The sequence below is a fragment of the Rhinoraja longicauda genome, chromosome 9, assembly GCF_053455715.1.
Source record: "Rhinoraja longicauda isolate Sanriku21f chromosome 9, sRhiLon1.1, whole genome shotgun sequence".
Taxonomy (NCBI): domain Eukaryota; kingdom Metazoa; phylum Chordata; class Chondrichthyes; order Rajiformes; family Arhynchobatidae; genus Rhinoraja; species Rhinoraja longicauda.
Window position 1 is genome coordinate 26200244 of NC_135961.1, and position 21708 is coordinate 26221951.

Genomic DNA, 21708 nt, shown 5'->3' on the forward strand with positions numbered 1-21708 from the left:
ATCAGGAATTGATGCTGTTTTCCATTTTCCATAATATAAAGGTGATTTGTTTGGCTTTACACTGCAGATGGCTAGAAAAGATGGCACAAAGGTTTTAATAATCACGATGATTTTACATCATCTCACGAAGAAAGTGTTTGTTCTATCTTACACTGCTGGAGTAACAGTGCATTTTTGAAATTATTATCTGCTCATTATGTGGTGCATATTAAATATTTCTGGAGTAAACATGCCCTCCAGTCAAGAACAAAGGCACACCCTGCCTCCATTTTAACATACATTTAACCGCAAAGTAATTTATTCTTGGTACAAATTGTAAAAACATTTCTTCCAATTGTTTTTCCAAGCGAGAGAAAGAAAAACGAAGGATGTAATTACATTCTTTGAGAGTGGATGATTCTTGGCAGCTATCACTGTACACGCTCCCCTGGCCCGAAATGTCACCTATCAGTGCTCTCCAGAGATGCTGCCTGACCTGCTGAGTTACCTGAAGCACCTGCAGTTCCTTATTCCTGCTTTCCATTATATACATGCAGAGACCAAGGAAGTGCTGCAGTCCCAGCAGTGGCACTGATCAGAAGTTTATTCCCATATTCTTATTGTACAGGAGCACATGAAATTACATGAAAAGCTGGTATTCAAGACAACATTCATCCCGTAGTCTTCAACAAACCAATTAAATGACCATTTATCAACTTGGTGATGCGGATTCTGGGCGAAACAATGGCTGCTGTGTATGCCTACACTGATTATGTTGGCATTGGGTTGCTCCAAATGACGCTACAGATCCACCACCGATTTACTGGCAACCGATTGTCCGGCACCATCTTTCATTCCAATAGAATTACAAGAGTGCTCTTGAAATCATCCCCCCAAAAATGTGGTGCCTAGACCAGGTGAGACGGCCGATCTCTACCTTATCGGGACATCCGCAGCCGATCAGTGGGTCAAAGTTGGCCCCTGCGGCCGGGGCTCTGGAACTGTGGCCTGGCTGGAGCCGACAGATCCATTCCCATAGCCGACTTTGCAGGCTGGTATCTCAGCTCCCCGGCCGGCGGCCTAAGCAGACAGTCACGGCATTGTTCGACTCCTCTCAGAGGCCGTGAAAGACATCCGTTGGTCCGACAAAACGGATAATCCGGCAAGGCTCTGAAACCAAGGGTGCCGGGAAATCGAGGATAGACCTGTACATTATTAATTATTCCTTCTTGCATGCTTTTTACAATGTGAATTAATATAAAACAGCATTCAAAAATCTTTTCGAAATTATCTGGCTGGTAATAACTTTTCAAGCAATTGGACTGATAGCAAGTACCTTTAAAAATGTGAAATTTCACAACTGGGTAATTCACGGAGTTAGTTCAAAAATAAGAATCGGGATGGTAGAACTGTCAGCTCTGCCAACTTTTAACAAAAAGCAAGGTAACATCTGGCACACATGACCCAGTGTCATTGTCAGGGCAAATGAAACGCAAAGAACATTGCACTGTTTCTAATGGTATTACCTCATGCCATAAGGTCATGAGGAATAGGAGTAGAATTTGCCCATTCAGCCCATCAAGTCTACTCCGCCATTCAATCATAGCTGATGTATCTCTCCCTCCGAACCCCATTCTCCTGACTTCTCCCCATAACCTCTGACACACGAGATCTCCTGAACACTTACCATGGGCACTTTCATTTACATTGCAACTTTCCATTGAAATGCCATGTCAGATCTCTGGGCTGGGTCATAACATACTATCTGAGAGGTAAGAATGAAGGTCAACACCAGTTTTCTAAGGACAGTTGGTGAAACAGCGAGAGAAATATATTCTCAGTGAGAGAAGAAATAATGGAGTGTAGACCAAGTAGCCTCTGCTCGTCCTTGTAATCTTTTCCAGCTTTACAATCTCCTGGGATGTCAGCTCCCACCCATTACTGACCTCTCGATAATACAAAAACATAATTGCTCCAAGACTTGTGGCCAGTGTTTCGGTTGCCAAATCCCTAAGCTCTGGAGTTTCCTTCATAGACCTCTTCACCTCTCCTACATGTCTTCTGACACTCACTCAAACCCTGCCTCTTTGATCCAGATTTAGTCAACTGCGCTAATATCTTACAATGCCTGGTCAAATTATATTTGATGATGATCTTGTGACACGCCCTTGGGGCATGTACCACATTAAAGAGCTACATTAATGCACACAGCTGCTATTTACAAAAGTAGAATAATGTTTTGCTGGCCTAACAGTTATTTAATAACAGTAAATTTAGAGTTGCCCAAAATAAATACATGCACAGTATTACCAGCTACTATTAATTATACTTTTATATCAGTACGCATTGTTTCACAGCATCTGGATTTCCAAGGTCAAACAGATAACTTCTTAAGAGTTTTCTTTTTATGTATTAATTAATATTTTGCCAACACCAGGTGTATCAAATAGCTTTCAGGCCTTGAGGATTATTTGTGCTACAATAATTTTTCCAAGAAGATAGGGGAATGGTTTCAACTCTAGTTGTTAGATTGGATTGAATATCATTTGCTTCTGGCTGGAGTTATGGCAGTATGGTTCATCTTTAGGGGATGTCTCTGAACAAGCCCATTCCTCGCTCTAAGCACACCTCCCGTTTCTCTGCTATCAAGCAGGCAGGCAGCTCAACAGCTATTACATATATTTATAAGCATACTTTTATTAAACAACGCTAAAACCGGGTGGCGCCGTACGGTGGCAGCCTCACCAACAGTCTGCCTCGTCCTTTCCTTCTTTAGTTGTTTTTATGTATGTTTTAGTGTATCTTTCGTTTTGTATTAAGTGGGGAGTAGGGATGGGGGAAACTTTTTAAAATCTCTCTCCTCGACGGAGATGCAATGTTTTCCGTATCGTATCTCTGTCCGCACTGCGGCCTAACATCATGGAACTGGCGGTCCCTTTGCTGTGGATCTCCAACCGCGGGAGCCTGCGGAATTAACATCTTGGAGCTTGCGGTCCTTTGGTTAGGGATTGACTTCAGGAGCTCCAACCGCAGGAGCTTCGACCACCCCGATCGCGGGAGCTTCGAGCGCCCCGGTGTGGGAGCTTCAATCGCCGGCTTCGGGAGCTTCGATCGCTCCGACTGCGAATGGTTCGACTGCCCCGACCGCGGGAGAAAAAGAGGGAAGAAGATAGTACATTATTGTCTTCCATCACAGTGCGCTGTGGTAGATGTTTATGTTAATTTTTATGTAGTTGTGTGCCTTGGTATGACTGTATGGCAAATCAAATTCCTTGTATGTTTTTACATACTTGGCTAATAAATTAATTACAATTACAATTAAAAACAGGAGAAACCTGTGACACTTATACTTTCGATTTTTGACATGCAGTTACCCTACAGCACACCGAGTCCATGCCTACCAGTGATCACCCCGTACACCAACACTATCCTGCACGCTGGGAACAATTTTACAACTTACCAAAGCCAATTAACTTACAAACCTTTGGAATGTGGGAGGAAATCGGAGCACCCGGAGAAAACCCACGCAGGTCACAGGGAGAATGTACAAACTCCACACAGACAGCACCTGTAGTCAGGGTCGAACCCAGGTCTCTGGCATAGTTAAGGCAGCAATGCTACCGTTGCTCCACCGTCTTTAAGGAAGGTGTCCGAACAGGCCCATTCCTCACTCTAAGGAGACTTCCTGTTTCTCTGCTATCATGCAGGCAGACAGCTCAGCAGCTTTAAACATATATTGAAACCCACACTTTTATTAAACAACGTTAAAAACAGGAGAAACCTTTGGCACTTAGAATTTCGACTAAAAGTGACCAATTTCCCTCCGGGAATGAATAAAGTTCTATCGTATGTTCCTTGTGAGTCTATCTGAAAAATGACAACATTATCAAGGAGATTTAAAATCCAGTGTGAATCTCTCAGTGCCCTTTGAAAAGAATTGTAAATAAAACTATATGAAAAACCATTGATTCAGGATGGTAATCGTTTTAAATAAGAGGGTGGCAATCCTACGCACACTAGGGACAACCATTACCAGAACAAACAACTATAAGAAAAGACAGAAAAGAAAGAAAAGTGCTGGAGTTACTCAGCGGGTCAGCCAGCATCTCTGGAGAACATGGATAGGTAACCTTTCGGATTACCTGAACATCACTTATCCATGTTCTCCAGAGATGCTGCTTGAGCTGCTGAGTTACTCTATGTGTTTTTTTTGTAAACCACCATCTGCAGTTTGTTGCATCTCTAAACAAATTTATCCTGCATGTAATCATCAGGATAACTAACCCCAGTCATATCTAATTTTGCACATCTTTAATATTACACAATTCATTATGCAGAAAAGAACAAGCTGGGTTATTGGACTGAAATTAAGTTAAAATTATTTGCTATTCCATTATGTCAAAAGGAACTTCTGCTGAATCCATTCCACTGTTTTGTTGAATTCATTTTTGAACTTAGAATGGCAGAGAATGTCTCTATGATTGTGGTACTTTGTGGTACTCCAGAACATAAACTGAAAAGCTTATTAACACACAAGCAAAACCTATTAAATTATAATAACCACAGTTTATCACATTCCCTTGGAAACTGAGATGCATTGACTAATAGTACAGATAGCAAGTTATATTGGTGGTGCACAATATATCACTGTCAACATCCCCCGACATCAGTCTGAAGAAGGGTCTCGACCCGAAACGTCACCCATTACTTCTCTCCCGAGATGCTGCCTGATCTGCTGAGTTACTCCAGCATTTTGTGAATATATCACTGTCAATGTTTAGTTTAGTTTAGTTTAGAGACACAGCACGGAAATTGGCCCTTTGGCCCACCGGGTCCACACCGACCAGCGATCCCCGGTCATTAACATTATCCTACACGCATTAACACTATCCTACACTATCCTACACGGATTGTCCCTATCCTAAGGACACCAAGCCAATTAACCTACAAATCTCTAAGTCTTTGGAGTGTTGGAGGAAACCGAAGATCTCAGTGAAAACCCACGCAGTCACGGGGAGAACATACAAACTCCGTACAGACAACACGCGTAGTCGGGATCAAACCCAGGTCTCAGGCACTGCAAACGCTGTAAGGCAGCAGCTGTACCGCTGTGCCACCGTGCCGCCCAATGCAACTGGAACATTTTTAAGGTTGTGAGCATTTGGATTATCTGCATTCCTTAATATAATTGACTGCATGTACAACATATATGTAATAGTCTATGCAATGAGGAAACCTGCTGAGGTTTATAATCACAGACCACATGTTTATTTACCTGGTTCCACTCTCTCACTTTCCCGCTTGTACTCTTACCTGGAGCAGTGTCCCATGGATCTGGTTTTGGCGAATACGTGGATCTGTGGGAGCAGGTAAGGTTTCCATCAAGGACTGTGCCGTCGGAAGGATACGATCAATTGCCACAAAGGGAACCAGGGCAAGAGCGGCCATCTCGCGGGATCGATACACAGGAGAGTGGCCACATCTGCAAGATAAACAACACTTTAGAGAGACTGATGAAGCACAGATACTTGCTCTCAAATGGCACCAAGCAGTAATGAATGGTGGGTGCATCTGAGCACAACTGGGACAATTTGGGTACATTCATTGTTGAATGCCGAGGATAGAACTCCAGTAAATTTGCTTGTTCATTAATTAATAATGATATACATCAGGCTTTTCATTAAACAATGTAACATTTTGCAACATAATTTTGATTTTCTCTGTAATTTGGGGAATCTTATTAAGACACTTAAAGAGTCATACGGCGTGGAGACACGCCCTCCGGCCCAACCTGTGCACACCGACCAAGATGCCTTGTGTTCACTAGTAGTCCCACCTACCTGCGTTTGGCCATATCTTTCTAAACCTTTCCTATCCATGTATCTGTCCAAACTATGGACAGATAATGGCGCCCAGAGGTTGGCCAAGGACGTGCCCGCGTGAGACCTGGCGGGGGGGGGGGGGGTAGCACCGGGAAAACAGCTGCCAGTTGGGGGAGGATGCACCACTGAGAACATAGAGGGACCCGGTGTGGGGGGAACTCTGGGAAAACAAAGAGGGACCTAGTGGGGGGTGGGGTGGCCGGTGGAGATGGTGGCGCTGAGAACAAAGAGGGACCATCGGTTCTATTTTGATTACCGTTGTAACATTTTTGACGCTCTATGCGTGGTGACTCTTTGCATACTCTGTGATTTTCACTATACCTAGGTACATGTGACAATAAAATATCATCATCATTTTAAACGTGTGCTAGTACCTGCCTCAACTACCACCTCTGGCAGTTCGTCCCTTATATCCACCACCCTTTGTGTGAAAAAGTTGCCCCATAGGTTCCTATTAAATCTTTCCCCACTCACCTTAAACCTATGTCCTCTGGTTCTTGATTCCCCTATTCTGGGTAAAAAGATTCTGTGCATTTACCCTATCTATTCCCACCCCATCTATTTATTCTATTTATGTAACATTTATCTATCTATATATCACTAAAACTCTCATCTAGTATATTAGTTTGTTTTACATATATTTGATCCTGAAATACAGCCAAAACGGTACACGATAGCGCAACAATTTTAGCCCACCTTACTCATCGTTGGCCTGTGGTTCGAATGGTTGTTATATTTTAAAAGTTATTCACTTTTTAAACTTTAATAAACCGCTCCCATTTGACTTGCCCGTCAGCCGCGCCTGCGATGGAACCCAACGGGTCCGCGCCTGCGCAGTTGGGGCCTGTTGATCTAATGCTTACGTGTTCATCTTGCGTCACAACGATAAGATGGCCGCCGGATCCACGCGTGCGCAGTTGGGGGAGGGTTGCCATTTTGAGATCACCATTTTGAGATTGCGATTTGATTGCCAGGCGCCGCCACCTCAAGGGGGGATAGAGTGGGTGAGGGGTGGGGAGGAGGGGGGGATAATGGAGATTGAGGGGGGATGAAGTGGGTGAGTGGGGGTGAGGAGGAGGAGGAGGGGATAAGGGGGGTTGAGGGGGGATGGAGTGGGTGAGGAAGGGGGAGGGGAGGAGGAGGGGATAAGGGGGGTTGAGGGGGGATGGAGTGGGTGAGGAGGGGGGAGGGGAGGAGGGGGGGATAAGGGGGGTTGAGGGGGGATGGAGTGGGTGAGGAGGGGGGAGTGGAGGAGGGGGGATAAGGGGGGTTGAGGGGGGATGGAGTGGGTGAGGAGGGGGAGGGGAGGAGGGGGGGATAAGGGGGGTTGAGGGGGGATGGAGTGGGTGAGGAGGGGGGAGGGGAGGAGGGGGGGATAAGGGGGGTTGAGGGGGGATGGAGTGGGTGAGGAGGGGGGAGGGGAGGAGGGGGGGATAAGGGGGGTTGAGGGGGGATGGAGTGGGTGAGGAGGAGGGAGGGGGGATAAGGGGGGTTGAGGGGGATGGAGTAGGTGAGTGGGTGAGTGTGGGGGGAGGGGAAGGGGGGGAGTGGAGGGTGCTACACCAATGCAGGAGAGGTTTGGACCCAACAGGTCCACAGCAGCCAGTTGGTTATTGAGGGTTGGCACCCTGTCTATTAAAAGTCTTTTTTTTAATTAACATATAATTTGGGCTTTGCAGGAAAGCACAAAAAATTCTTAAGAAAAGTACCCAGATTAACAATCCAATTACAGAAGTAAATAGAAATGCTGCATTTGCTTTTTAAGCACATTAAATGTTGCCTGGCGCAAAAATATATTTTGATGTCACAAATGAAATTGTTGACAGCACATCACATAGAAAGCTCATCAACACCTCTACATCCTGAGATTTTTGAGCAGATTTGGTATATCACTAAACTTCTACAGGGGTATGGCAGAGAGCTTATTGACTAGATGCATCATGGCTTGGTTCAGTACTACCTCCAGAAGGGCAGCACATATCATCAAAGTCCCACACCCCTTTGGGTCCTGTCCGAACCCAAACATCACCTATCCAGATTCTCTGGAGATGCTCTCTGACCTGCTGAGTTATTCCAGCACTTTGTGTCTTTTTTTCTTAAACGGCATGCTTGCACTATTATTGTTTGTTTTTTGTGTGCACGTATACACACACACACACACACACATATATATATATATATATATATAATATATATATATATATGATCTATATATGTGTATTTGTGAGTATGTGTGTATATATACACACACACTGAACCTTTTTTTCTCTTTCTCGTTTATTATATTGTTTACAATGTTTATATATTCTATTGCACTGTTGCAAGTAAGAATTACATTATTCTATCTGGGACAGATGACAATAAAACACTCGACTCTTGTGTAGGAAGGAACTGCAGATGCTGGTTTAAACCAAAGATAGACACAGAAAGCTGGAGTAACTAAGCAGGTCAGGCAGCATCTCTGGAGAGAAGGAATGGGTGACGTTTCGGGTCGAGACCCTTCTTCAGACTCTTGACAGTTCCTTGTGTCCCCAGCCACATATGTAAGACTAACACCCTTAGCCAAAGGCATGAGGCCGTAAACCGTTATCCACAGTGTAAGGTTGCAAACCCTGCCCACAAGTGTAAGCCTGCAATATCTAACCACAGGTAAGGTCCGTGCCTTCTTCAGTATGAAAGCTGAATTCTCCAACAAGTAAAATACCTTCCCTGCCATTTCCACCCTCTTTTCCCTGTGCCCCACCCTGGTGATACCCATTTTTCCCACTATCCCGCCCCTTCTTTCCACTTTCACAATCCCCTTCCACCATATCCCACCATTTGGCTTCACATTTCACTCCTCTTCTCTCTTTAACTTACGCCATTTTGTCTAAGCTTTGTCCACCCATCTGCCAAACAAAACCCTTCTCACCTGTATCCACCCATCACATGCCAGGCATTGTCCCATCCCCATTTTCCAGCTTTCCCCCCCTACTATCATGTCCAAAGAGGGGTCCCAGCACGTAACATCGCCTATCCATGTCCTCCAGAGATGCCACCTGACCGGCTAAGTTACTCCAGCAAGCTGTGAGTGAAACATTAAAACTGCAGTGGGATTTGATTGATGTGGCAGTCAACAAGGACCAGGATGTGATGCTGCAAAATGTTCAGTCATCTCATACATGTTGAACAGTCACAGAAAGATGCAACGCAGACCCTTAGGCCCACCATGTCCACGCCGACCATTAAGCACCCATTTTTACACTTATCCCATGCTAATCCCATGATCTCGCTCCATTCTCAGTGACAGAGCATTGATTGCTATTCCTAAATACAGGAAAACAATGATTGTTTACAATCACCCGCACCAACCCATTTATTCCCACCATGTACTCATTGCACCCCCCAGATTCTACCATTCACTGCACACATTCAGACCCTTGTGCCTGCACCATCTGTTTGTAATACCATGTTGATCTTGTACCTCAGCAGCAATTTGTTAGCCCCACCCCTCGATACACTTAATATCTCAAACATTATCAATCACTGTCGGGATCTTGTAGAAAAGGCAGATCTCCACCAGATACTACAACCAGTCTGAAGAATAGTCATGACGTGAAACATCGCCTATCCATGTTCTCAGAAATGCTACCAACCCTGCTGAGTTACTCCAGCACTTTATATTTTTTTGCTTAAGATTCCAGCATCTGCAGTTCCTTGTGTCTCCATTTCTCGAAGTTCTCTGAGTATAGGAGTAAAGAGGTACATCTGCAGTTGTACAGGGCCCTGGTGAGACCACATCTGGTGTGTTGTGTGCAGTTTTGGTCTCCTAATTTGTGGAAGGACATCCTTGCTATTGAGGCAGTGCAGCGTAGGTTCACGAGGTTAATCCCTGGGATGGCGGGACTGTCATATGAGGAAAGATTGGAACGACTGGGCTTGTATTCACTGGAATTTAGAAGGATGAGAGGGGATCTTATAGAAACATATAAAATTATAAAAGGACTGGACAAGCTAGATGCAGGAAAAATGTTCCCAATGTTGGGGGAGTCCAGAACCAGGGGCCACAGTCTAAGAATAAAGGGGAGGCCATTTAAAACTGAGAAGAGAAAAAACTTTTTCACCCAGAGAGTTGGGAATTTGTGGAATTCTCTGCCTCAGAAGGCAGTGGAGGCCAATTCACTGGATGAATTTAAAAGAGAGTTAGATAGAGCTCTAGGGGCTAGCGGAATCAGGGAATATGGGGAGAAGGTAGGCACGGGTTACTGATTATGGATGATCAGAAATGATCACAATGAATGGCGGTGCTGGCCCGAAGGGCCAAATGGCCCCTATTTCCTATGTTTCTATGTTGTGTTCTTTTAAACATTACAGATTTTGAAGCAGATCCCTCCACAAATGCTGCTTGAACTGTTCTGTATTTCCAGCATTCTTTGTTTTTAATTCCAGCTTTTGAACACCTGCAGTCTTTTCCAATTATTGTTTTGCAAACCATTTCAGGGGGATTTTAGCCAGTTCCAATTTATTCACTAATTCAGTGCTGTGTTTCCTGAATGACTCATTTGGTACTACGTAGAACAGATACACAAAATGGTTTCAGATTTTGCATGAGCAACGAGATGATAAGCAACGGCTGATGTGCTAAATGAGGTAACTGGAAAGGTCAAAAAGATGGGATTCAAGCAGGAAGCATCGGCAACATGTCTGAAATTGTTAAATGGAGCTGAGGGTTTTGAACAAAGAGAAATGAGCTTCAATCTTCTCATAGTTGTCATGAACATACATAGGACATCTAAAGCCCTAAATGGACATCCCCCCCCCCACATCAAAAATCTTCTAACCCACCTCTCTAACTCCAGGTCCCTCAGGTCGGCCGACTTGGGGCTACTCACTATCCCGCGGTCTAGGCTTAAGCTCAGGGGTGACCGCGCTTTTGCGGTTGCAGCTCCTAGACTGTGGAACAGCATCCCTCTCCCCATCAGAACTGCCCCCTCCATCGACTCCTTTAAGTCTAGGCTCAAAACCTATTTCTACTCCCTAGCGTTTGAGGCTCATTGAGGAGGCGCTGTGAACTGTTTTGTATGTGCTGTTATGTTTGCGTGCTACTGTATGTTTCATTTTTTCCTTAGTACCTAATCAGATGTACAGCACTTTGGTCAACGTGGGTTGTTTTTAAATGTGCTATACAAATAAAATTGACTTGACTTGACTTGACTTGACATAGAATAGTGCAGCACACAGACCCTTCAGCCACAGCATCTATGGAACGCATGGTGTCAGGATGAACTCATCTCATCTGCCTGCACCTGATCCATACCCCTCCATTCCCTGCATACCCATGTGCCTATCTAAAAGCCTCTCTAAATGCCACTATCACCTCTGACTCTGCCACCGCCTCTGGCAGCACGCTCCAGGAATCATGTGCTCCAAGAACTCCAGCCACATACTTGTTAATCCTTAAAATGTTTCTGGATTGCGTAGTGGTGTAGAAATACATTGTGGAGGGCAATGTGCAGCACGAATGGAGCTTTAATACACAGTAAAGAAGGGATTTGGTATATCCCACGCACTGCACCTGACCTATGAGTGGTCAGTGGTGATATTGGATGCCCAAGGATGAAAACTGTTCTGTTAGTTTAGTTTAGAGATACAGCATGGAAACAGGCCCTTCGGCCCATTGAGTCCACACCAACCATCGATCACCGGTACACTAGTTGTATGTTATTACACTTCCGCATCCTACGCAATAGGGGCAATTTGCTGAAGCCAATTACCAACCTGCATGTCTTTGGAATGTGGGATGAAACCGGAGCACTCAGAAAAAACCCACGCTGTCACAGAATGTACAAACTCCGCACAGACAGAACATTGCATGCTTGAATGAACATCAACATTTCCGTAAAAACTTACAACTTAAAACTATTCAGCAGATAACTGCCATTACCTAAATTAGATTGTCTCAATTATCAATGAAATGGAGGTGGGGGATATGGATCATGTGCAGGCAGATGAGCTTATCTTGGCATTTTGACCAGATCAGAGATTGTGGGCCAAAGGGCCCTCTCGTGTGTATGTGTTGTTCTATATTCTATCCATTCAGTGTCACCTTGACTGAGTCAATTTTGTGAGACCACCAAAGGTTATTTACAAAGCAGTGGTAGGCAGTCAGCTCATCAATAACAAGCGATACCGTTCATGAAGCCTTAAACCCATAATCACGACCACTGTCATATTTTCAATGTAGTTAGCACTTTTATCCACATGTTGCTACATTATAGCTCCATTGACAAGTTCTGCAGAGCTGAGAGCAAAAATAAAAACCAGCAACATGTTCAGGAATGACCACATATGCTCCATGACCTTTACTGGTGTACGGTTTCCAGAAGGGTCAGGGATAAATAATGGAAAATGGGAATGTTGCCAAGTGCTCTTGATCCAGAAACACTCTGTAGGAGGGCACTTTCAAAAGTGCCCACGTCATTACTTCTTACTGTAATGCAGAGCTTATTAGTGGATGTGAGATATATGTATCTGGGTCGTTATAACCTTTCCAGATGACCAATATATACTAACAGCTAGGGCTTTTATTTTGGACTCCTTGTAGTATTGCATCCTTTAAGTTTCTCATGACTACTATTCGTTCGTCGTCTATCCTTACTCCTCTCCTCACTCTCAAACATTACTCCAACTTTACGCTTTGATAATGATAACTATAATCTCAGATGGATCCTTCAGAATTGTAATAACAAAGCCAGTCAGATAGTAAACAGAGGCAGACTATCCTGCGCTTGCAGAATGATTTTTTTCAGGGGGGAAAAAAATCAGTGCTCTGTGCCCTCTTTGCCATTTCCCAGACCCACCAATATGGTTGACTCTCAGCTGCCCTTTGAAATGGTGACCCATTCAGCAGCTGTTAGGGAAGTGCAATAAATTTCAGTCAACCCAGCAAAATCAAGTTAAGGCGGAAGAATAAACAAAATAACCCTGACTGCCCTGCTTCAGGATGCATCGTTTGCTATGTTTACAATAAGTAAATACTGTTTACAATCATGATGTCTATTGTGGCTTGTTGATACTGCACTGCCATTCATATATTATGTTTTCCGCTCACTATACATATATAGTGATGTATACAAGTTACAAAAAGGAAGTAGGCTATTTGGCTCCATAAAATATAAATGTTTGCCTTCAAGAAGGAAAGCAGCCCTAATCATTTCACTTCACTCCTTTTTCTTTGGTCCACCGGATTAAATTTTGGATATTGACAGTTTCCGCTTTGTCTACTAAACATGGAAGTAGGTTCTGCATATTCACAACTTTGCTTATACTGTCTCTCTCATGTAAAACTTTTTAACCTTGTAGCGCATTTTCACAGTTAACACTCTCTTGCACTAGCTCGAGAATTGCTGTAGGAAATTCAAATGAAACATATTTAACCAAAGAGGGGTAAATTGTTGAAATCGTTCTCAGAGGGTGTTGTGGAAAGAGAAAATGTAGATGCATTCATGGGGAGGCTGGTCGAACATGCAAGGAAGGAGGTAACAGAGCTCCAGTGGCAGATTTATCTGAAGAAGCAGGTGGCCTTATTGGAGATTAACAGCAGTGTGGACTGGTTGAGCCTACCAGCTTGTTTCTGTGCCATACAACGGCACTAAGTTTCAAATTGTCTTGAGAGGCCTCATTAAAGACAACGCTCTCATGGGCCATCGTCTACTCCACCTTTCAATCATGGCTGATCTATCTCTCCCTCCTAACCCCATTCTCCTGCCTTCTCCCCACAGCCCTCGACACCTGTGCTAATCAAGAATTATCTATCTCTGCCTTAAAAATATCCATTGACTTGGCCTCCACAGCCTTCTGTGGCAATTGCTTTCCATTCTCCATTGTTTTCAATCTGAACATTACTTTTCTTGACAAACAGCACAAGACTAGATAGGACAGTGTTTCACTTTGGTACTTGGATTTCAAGTCTAGAGGGTGCTATCGGTTTAAGGACCCATATACTTCCTATAGTGCACAGCCCAATGCCATCCAAAGTGTTCTGATATTCACAAGTAGCTCTTGACATTTCTGTCCATGCCTCTTAAGATAAAATAATTCCAATAACTGTATCAACCACGATACTGCCATTAATACTGTCCATCTGTTGTCCCAAATTGCTATTTCTGTTGTGATTTGCGAACTTTGATAACATTGCCTTCATGCTACTTGCAAAGTTATTGATGCTTACAATGAACAGAAGTGTTTCCCAGAACAAAACTGTGTAGACAACGATAACTTATTTTCAAACACGCTGAAACTCCCCTCAATTCCACTTTGTTTCCTGATTAAAATAAGTCTTCCATTAACATTACTCCTTGGTGCTCGTTATCCCATAGTCTCTGCTTAATCACTTCCACGTATGCACATTTAACAGTTAAACACGTGTAATTAACTACGTATACAAAACAAATGTTTGGTTTCACACGTCAATATATCAGTGTGCCCTTTAACGAGGAATACGGACACCACAGATACAAACTAAAACAGAAGCTGATGGCTGTAGTGATGTTGTCATCGACCTGCAACATTAGTACTGTAATTCTCCCCAGAGAAGCTGCCTGACCTGCTGAATGTTTCCAACATTTTCATAAGGTCAGGTAAACTTAGTGATAGGAGCAGAATTAGGCCATTCTGCAGCTCAAAAAGGCTACTCTACCATTCAATCATGGCTGATCTATCGCTCTCTCCGAACCCCATTCTCCTGCCTTCTCCCCATAACCCTGACACCTGCACTAATCAAGAATCTATCTCTGCCTTAAAAATATCCAGTGGCTTGGCCTCCACAGCCTTCAGTGGCAATCGTTTTCGATCTGAACATTACTTTTCTTCACAAACAGCACAAGACTAGATGGCACAGTGTTTCACTTTGGTTTCAAGTTAGTCAAACCGATGTTGAATATAATAATAATAATAATACATTTTATTTATATAGCGCTTTTCATATACTCAAAGACGCTTTACAGAGATTTAGAGAACATAGGGAAATGAATAAATAGATAAATAAGTAAATAAATAAATGAACAGAGAAAGGAGACAGAAGGTGAGATGACCTTCAATGCTTCCCCCGTGCCCTCCACCCCACCCCCCACCCTCCGAAAGCACTTTATGAATAATATTATTCCAAAAGATAAAATGGGGATTAATGATAAAATACTTGAATTAAATGTGAAATAAACAATTCCTTCTGATATTGAAATTTAAAAAAATGTAAAGGAGAGTGACTAGCTAAGCCCAGAGAGAACTCTGTATCTAACAGCAATTATTGGTGACTCTGCCTCCCCTTTGTTTGAGTGGGAAAAACAGTCTTTGCTGCCTTCAGCATGAAAATGAAGATTGTGAAAACTGGTCTCACTGAGTCCCATGCAAAAGGTTATCCCATAAGGTTTCTGGTTAGAATTTGCACCAGTACATTAAATCAGGAATAAATGAGTCAACTTTCAAACACGAACATAAACTATGGGAGAGAAATATAACAAAGAAAAAAGTAACAAGGAGAGGACAATGACCAAAATTTATTGAACTTCCCTAACAACTCCTGAATGGGTCGCCATTTCAGAGGGTAGTTAAGAGTCAACCATATTGGTGGGTCTTGGTGGTGCAGTGGTAGAGTTGATGCCTTACAGTGCTTGCAGCACCGCAGGTGCAGTTCGATCCCTACTACAGGTGCTGTCTGTTCTCCCCATGGGTTTTCTCCGAGATCTTCGGTTTCTTCTCACACTCCGAAGATGAACAGGTTTGTAGGTAAAATGGTGGTGCAAATGTAAAAATTGTCCCTAGTGTATGTAGGATAGTGTTAATGTGCGGGGATCATTGGTCGGCGCGGACTCGGTGTGCCGAATGGCCTGTTTCCGACCGTTATCTCTAAACTAAACTAAACAAAGAGAAGGCATAAAGAATACAGGCACAAAGAAACAGAGAGAAAGAGTTAAGGCCCGAAGAGAAAACTGGGGAAAAGAAACTGAGCTAAAGACTTAGATTTCCCAATTACAATAAATGGCACAGGAGAGAAAATATTGTTCACCTGACCATTCAGAAATATGCTAACGTATCAGAAAGATATGGAATAACATTATCTGCGACCATTAAATCAAAGTACAAGTTTGGTGATAATTATTATTTATTTTATAAGTAATGATGGTAACAGCAAGAATAGATTCTGAGCCAAATTAATTCCGGCAGTTTGCATGTGGCAATTAACTACTGCACCAATGTTCATAATTGCATAAAAGTTCTCTCAAAACATTGAGGACTGGTTGTGGCAATTTCCAAAACTATTAGAATAGCTTTTATCCTTCATTAATTTTGTGGAAAGGTCATCGTGTATTTAAGAACAAATTTCTGCTCATTCTGAAAACGTAATGGAAGGAGTTTTGGCACATACGTTGTTATTCCAGATCTTCAGCATCTGCAGTTTTGTTAGATTTGTCACACCTCACAGTGCTTTCTATCTCTGTAATGTGGCCCGACACTACCCCTACCTCAACTCAATTCCCACCAAAATCTACATCAAGCCTTTGAACACCTGATTGCAATTATTTGATTTACATCCTCCGCAAAATTACCGTCTACTCTACAATACATCCGTTTTGAAATCCATACTTTTGTTTTCAATGACCTTGCTGAAGTTTCGTGCAGAAACAGGTTCAAACAGTCCATAGGATTCAATCAAGACTCCTTTCGCCTTTCTTCATGTAAATCTAGCAGTGTAACTTTGTTTTCACTTCTACGTAAGGTTGCCAGCCTCTCCTTCTAATGTACCTACACTATTCACAGCCACTTCCTGTGGTAGTAAGGTCCACATTTCCCACCTCTTCAATGGAGGAGTTTCTTCTGAATTCCTAGTTGGATTTCTTGGTGACTGTCTTATGTTGATAGCCTCGAGATGCACTCTTCCCCCTTCTTTCTGCAATTTATATGATAATAGACAATAGGTGCAGGAGGAGGCCATTCGGCCCTTCGAGCCAGCACTGCCATTCAATGTGATCATGGCTGATCATTCTCAATCAGTACCCCGTTCCTGCCTTCTCCCCATACCCCCTGACTCCGCTATCCTTAAGAGCTCTATCTAGCTCGCTCTTGAATGCATTCAGAGAATTGGCCTCTACTGCCTTCTGAGGCAGAGAATTCCACAGATTCACAACTCTCTGACTGAAAACATTTTTCCGCATCTCAGTTCTAAATGGCCTACCCCTTATTCTTAAACTGTGGCCCCTTGTTCTGGACTCCCCCAACATTGGGAACATGTTTCCTGCCTCTAACGTGTCCAGCCCCTTAATAATCTTATACATTTCGATAAGATCTCCTCTCATCCTTCTAAATTCCAGTGTATACAAGCCTAGTCGCTCCAGTCTTTCAACATATGACAGTCCCGCCATTCCGGGAATTAACCTAGTAAACCTAAGCTGCACGCCCTCAATAGCAAGAATATCCTTCCTCAAATTTGGGGACCAAAACTGCACACAGTACTCCAGGTGCGGTCTCACTAGGGCCCTGTACAACTGCAGAAGGACCTCTTTGCTCCTATACTCAACTCCTCTTGTTATGAAGGCCAACATTCCATTGGCTTTCTTCACTGCCTGCTGTACCTGCATGCTTCCTTTCAGTGACTGATGCACTAGGACACCCAGATCTCGTTATACGTCCCCTGTTCCTAACTTGACACCATTCAGATAATACTCTGCCTTCCTATTCTTACCACCAAAGTGGATAACCTCACACTTATCCACATTAAACTGCATCTGCCATGCATCCGCCCACTCACACAACCTGTCCAAGTCACCCTGCAAACTCATAGCATCTTCCTCACAGTTCACACTACCACCCAGCTTTGTATCATCTGCAAATTTGCTAATGGTACTTTTAATCCCTTCATCCAAGTCATTAATGTATATTGTAAATAGCTGCGGTCCCAGCACCGAGCCTTGCGGTACCCCACTAGTTACTGCCTGCCATTCTGAAAGGGACCCATTTATCCCCACTCTTTGCTTTCTGTCTGCCAACCAATTTTCTATCCATGTCAGTACCCTACCTCCAATACCATGTGCTCTAATTTTGCCCACTAATCTCCTATGTGGAACCTTGTCAAAGGCTTTCTGAAAGTCAAGGTACACCACATCCACCGGCTCTCCCCTGTCAATTTTCCTAGTTACATCCTCAAAGAATTCCAGAAGATTAGTCAAGCATGATTTCCCCTGGCACAATCCTGTTACTACTATCCAAATGCTCCGCAATTTTGTCTTTTATAATTGACATTGCTTTCTAAAAGATTTAACTGTGGTGTCATTCCTCAACATTATTTCGCCTACACATCTGTGAGGGAAGGTGCTAACACTATTCAATGGAGTAATAATTAAGTTGCAATGCTCCTTCACAGCCCATTCAATAAATAATCATTAAATATTTAAAACAGATGATCAACTGGATCACTCTTGAAAGACTGAAAGGCTTTTGGTCTTTCAAATTACAGATTGACGATGCAATTGAGCATATAATTACAAAGAAGGCAAGAATTACACAATTAAAATTTAAAGTTGTTTATTTAAAGAGGCATAAAAACAGTTTAATGCATTATATTCTTAGTGGATGTAGTTTGCAACAGTATTGTGACATACTTATCAACATTCTGCAAGGATTCTTTTTGAGCCTTGCTCAAGTTTCATTGCATTCCCAGAAAAGGTGTATCCACCGCACAGGGCCATTCTGCAAACGTTATAGTGTGTTGGCATTCAGGTTATTCTGCAGTAAAATTATCTACAGCTAATCAAATGGCTAAGCTAATAAAAAAATTGTAACTTGTGTGAAGGAAGATAACTTTATTCGAGTAAGATGAGATATAAAATTTCCAAGTTGCACTGCACACAATCTCATGATAAAGCTGCTTAATAATGTACAGCTGGAACAAATGATTTTAATTGCATAAATACAGACCATCTGATCACCCTTACCCAGGATTATTAATATTGTACCCAAACTTAGAAATCTGCCTTATTGCAGCCTTTGCACTTTTTTTAAAAACTGCACTTTCTTTCCATCTGTAATGCTATATTTTGTACTCTGCAGATGCTGGCTTGTAACCAAGGATAAACACAAAATGCTGGAGTAACTCAGTGGGTCGGGCAGCATCTCTGGAAAAAAACAGATGATGTTTCGGATTGAGACACAAAGTCTGAAGAAGGGTTCCAACTCAAAATGTTAGGTATTATTTTTCTCCAGACATGCTGCCTGACCCGTTGAGTTACTCCAGTATTTTGTGTTTATTTCTGCAGATTTTGTCTTTTTGTACTACCTGCTGTTCTCATGACTACGCATGATTTTGTTCATATACATTACGATCTGTTTGGATAGCACGCAAGACAAAATATGTTGCCGCATCTTGGCGCATGTGACAATAATAAACCAAGACAAACACCAGGTAATCACATTGGTATCAGTGCACAGTGCTCCAGGCCACAGTAGATCCTCCATAAACCCATGAGTCAGCCTTGAACAATCAAAGCTTCAATTTACATCTCTGCAAGTGTGGAACGGCCAAGAAAACCCAGGAAGCGTTGGGTGGCACCACTTGCCGGAGGGTTTGGGTTAAGGACCAATTGCTGTGAATTATTGAATGCGATATACAGTACCTTTTGACCAATGAGTTTGTGTGCCGCCCCTGCCTATTACACAAATTGTGAAAGTGCCCAAAACATTCTAGGTTGATGGAATTAGCCACCTTCACTATCCTTCATGGGTGGTTATGGCCACATGAGTAGACACAACATACAGTGGATTACACAGAAACAGTCTATTAGGCCCAACCACTTGCCTTGAACCTCCTTTCTGTTTATCTCATCTAAATCAAGGCCCGTGAGATTACTAATCAACCAGGTAACCCATCTACTGCTTACTCTGAGCATGTGCAAGGAAACCTAACCCGCACATCTTTGAGATGTGCGAGGAAATGGGAGGAGCTGGAGGAAACCAGATTGAACCCGAGTGTCTGGAACAGTTTCTTAATTCCTCTTTCTCCTTCCACAGATGTTGCCCGACCTGCTGAGCATTTGCAGTTTTTTTCCATATTGCTCGTATTTCAGATTTCCAACATCTGCTGTTTTACTGATTTTAAGTCACTAGAAGGGTATGGATTTGCTTCATTTACACTGAAACTGTTAAATGAAATGTTGTCTCATTATTTACTTTCAGTGGGGCGGCACAACGATAGAGTTGTTGCCTTTCTGCGTGAGAGACCCAGGTTCGATCCTGACTATGGGAGCTGTCTGTACGGAGTTTGCACAATCTTCCTGTGACCACGTGAGTTTTCTCCGAGTGCTCCGGTTTCTTCCCAAACTCCAAAGATGTGCAGATTTGTAGGTTAATTGGCTTCTGTAAATTGCCCTTAGTGTATAGTGTAGAGCAAGCAGCCAACTAGGATGCATCTCCCATGGTCAGCCATGTCCGAGGGGGGCCTAAGAAGATAGTATAGAACCAGTGATCGTTGGTCAGCACGAACTCGGTGGGCCGAAGGGCCTGCTTCAGCACTGTATCTGCATCTCGAAAGTCTAAATAAGCTTCCAAGGATGTGCATGATATTCCACATATGCCTTACTTTCCTGCACTGCAATGTTTTTGTTTTCATAAGTGGCAAACCTCCCTTAATGTTTGACAATCTTTTCTTTCCACACACAGATCATGACTGATATTTGCCAGTTGTTATTGAAGGTCAAATAAGTGAAGCAACAAAGTGCACCTGTGTATATTAAAGATAAATCACCTGGAAGTCATGGTATTTTTTATTCTTGATTGCAATCTTTTCTTGTCATTGTATCCTCATCTTTCTCGGTCACGACTATCACTAATACTCTTACAGGGTGGTTAGGACTGTATTGCTGGGCGTTGATGGAGTTCTTGCACTCAGCCGATACAGATAGCTCATAGAATATCACATTGGGATTTTCAGGGAGTCAGGGGGCATGCGCCATCTGCAAGAAAGCAATTAGTCCCTGCTTTTGTTCAACCACAGAATGAAGAACCACTCCTGAACTATTCTGCTCAGACTACGCAGCTGAGGTTTATGCATAGCTGTCCTTCTAGGGAAGCAAAAATCTAACCAGATTCAAACAACAGAAAAATAATGTTGCTACTGTGAAAAAGCTAAAGAAAAACTACAATTAATAACCTCATATTTATGATGCTTTTTCTTCACTCATCATTTGTAAACATTGCAATGGACCATAGTAAATTGTTTTCTGTATAGAGAAGTGAAAATTAATCGTGCCATATGCCAATTATTCCTGCACTTCTGCCAGTAATATGGGTTATTAAAATAGTTTAAAGCCATTTTAACAAATGCCAAAGACTAAACACAGAACAGTACAGCACAGGAAAAGGGCCTTCAGCCCACAATGTCTGCACCGATCTTTAAACATAATGCAAAGCTAAACTAATCTCCTTTGCCTGCAAGTGATCCATATCCCACCACTGGTGCATCCATGCCCTTCAAAAAGCCTCTCTCTGCCACTATCGTATCCGACTTCACTACCGCCCTGGCAGTGTGTTTCAGGCTGCGCTGCACATCTTTAAACTTTACCCCTCTCGTCTTAAAGCTATGCTCTCTAGTCCTTGACAGTTTAATCCTGAGAATACGAATCTGACTGTCTGCATTATCTATGCCACTGATAATTTTATATACTTCTATTAGGTCTCCCCTCAATCTCCGACACTCCAGAGAAAACAATCTATGTTTGTCCAACCTCTCCTGATAACTAATACTCTCTAATCCAGGCAGCATTTTGGCCAACCACTTCTGCAACCTCCAAAGTCTCCACATCCTTCCTGCAGATCTGATGGT

General features: G+C 42.9%; 1 protein-coding gene across 2 annotated transcripts in view; it reads right to left on the reverse strand.

Moving 5' to 3' along the window:
* Positions 1-21708, reverse strand: part of thada (THADA armadillo repeat containing) — a 335484-nt gene that overhangs the window by 141060 nt on the left and 172716 nt on the right. For both annotated transcript variants that reach the window (XM_078404988.1, XM_078404989.1), the window contains exon 28: positions 5293-5461. In XM_078404988.1, coding sequence (XP_078261114.1) covers positions 5293-5461 — 169 coding nt within the window. The remainder of the gene's footprint in view (positions 1-5292; positions 5462-21708) is intronic.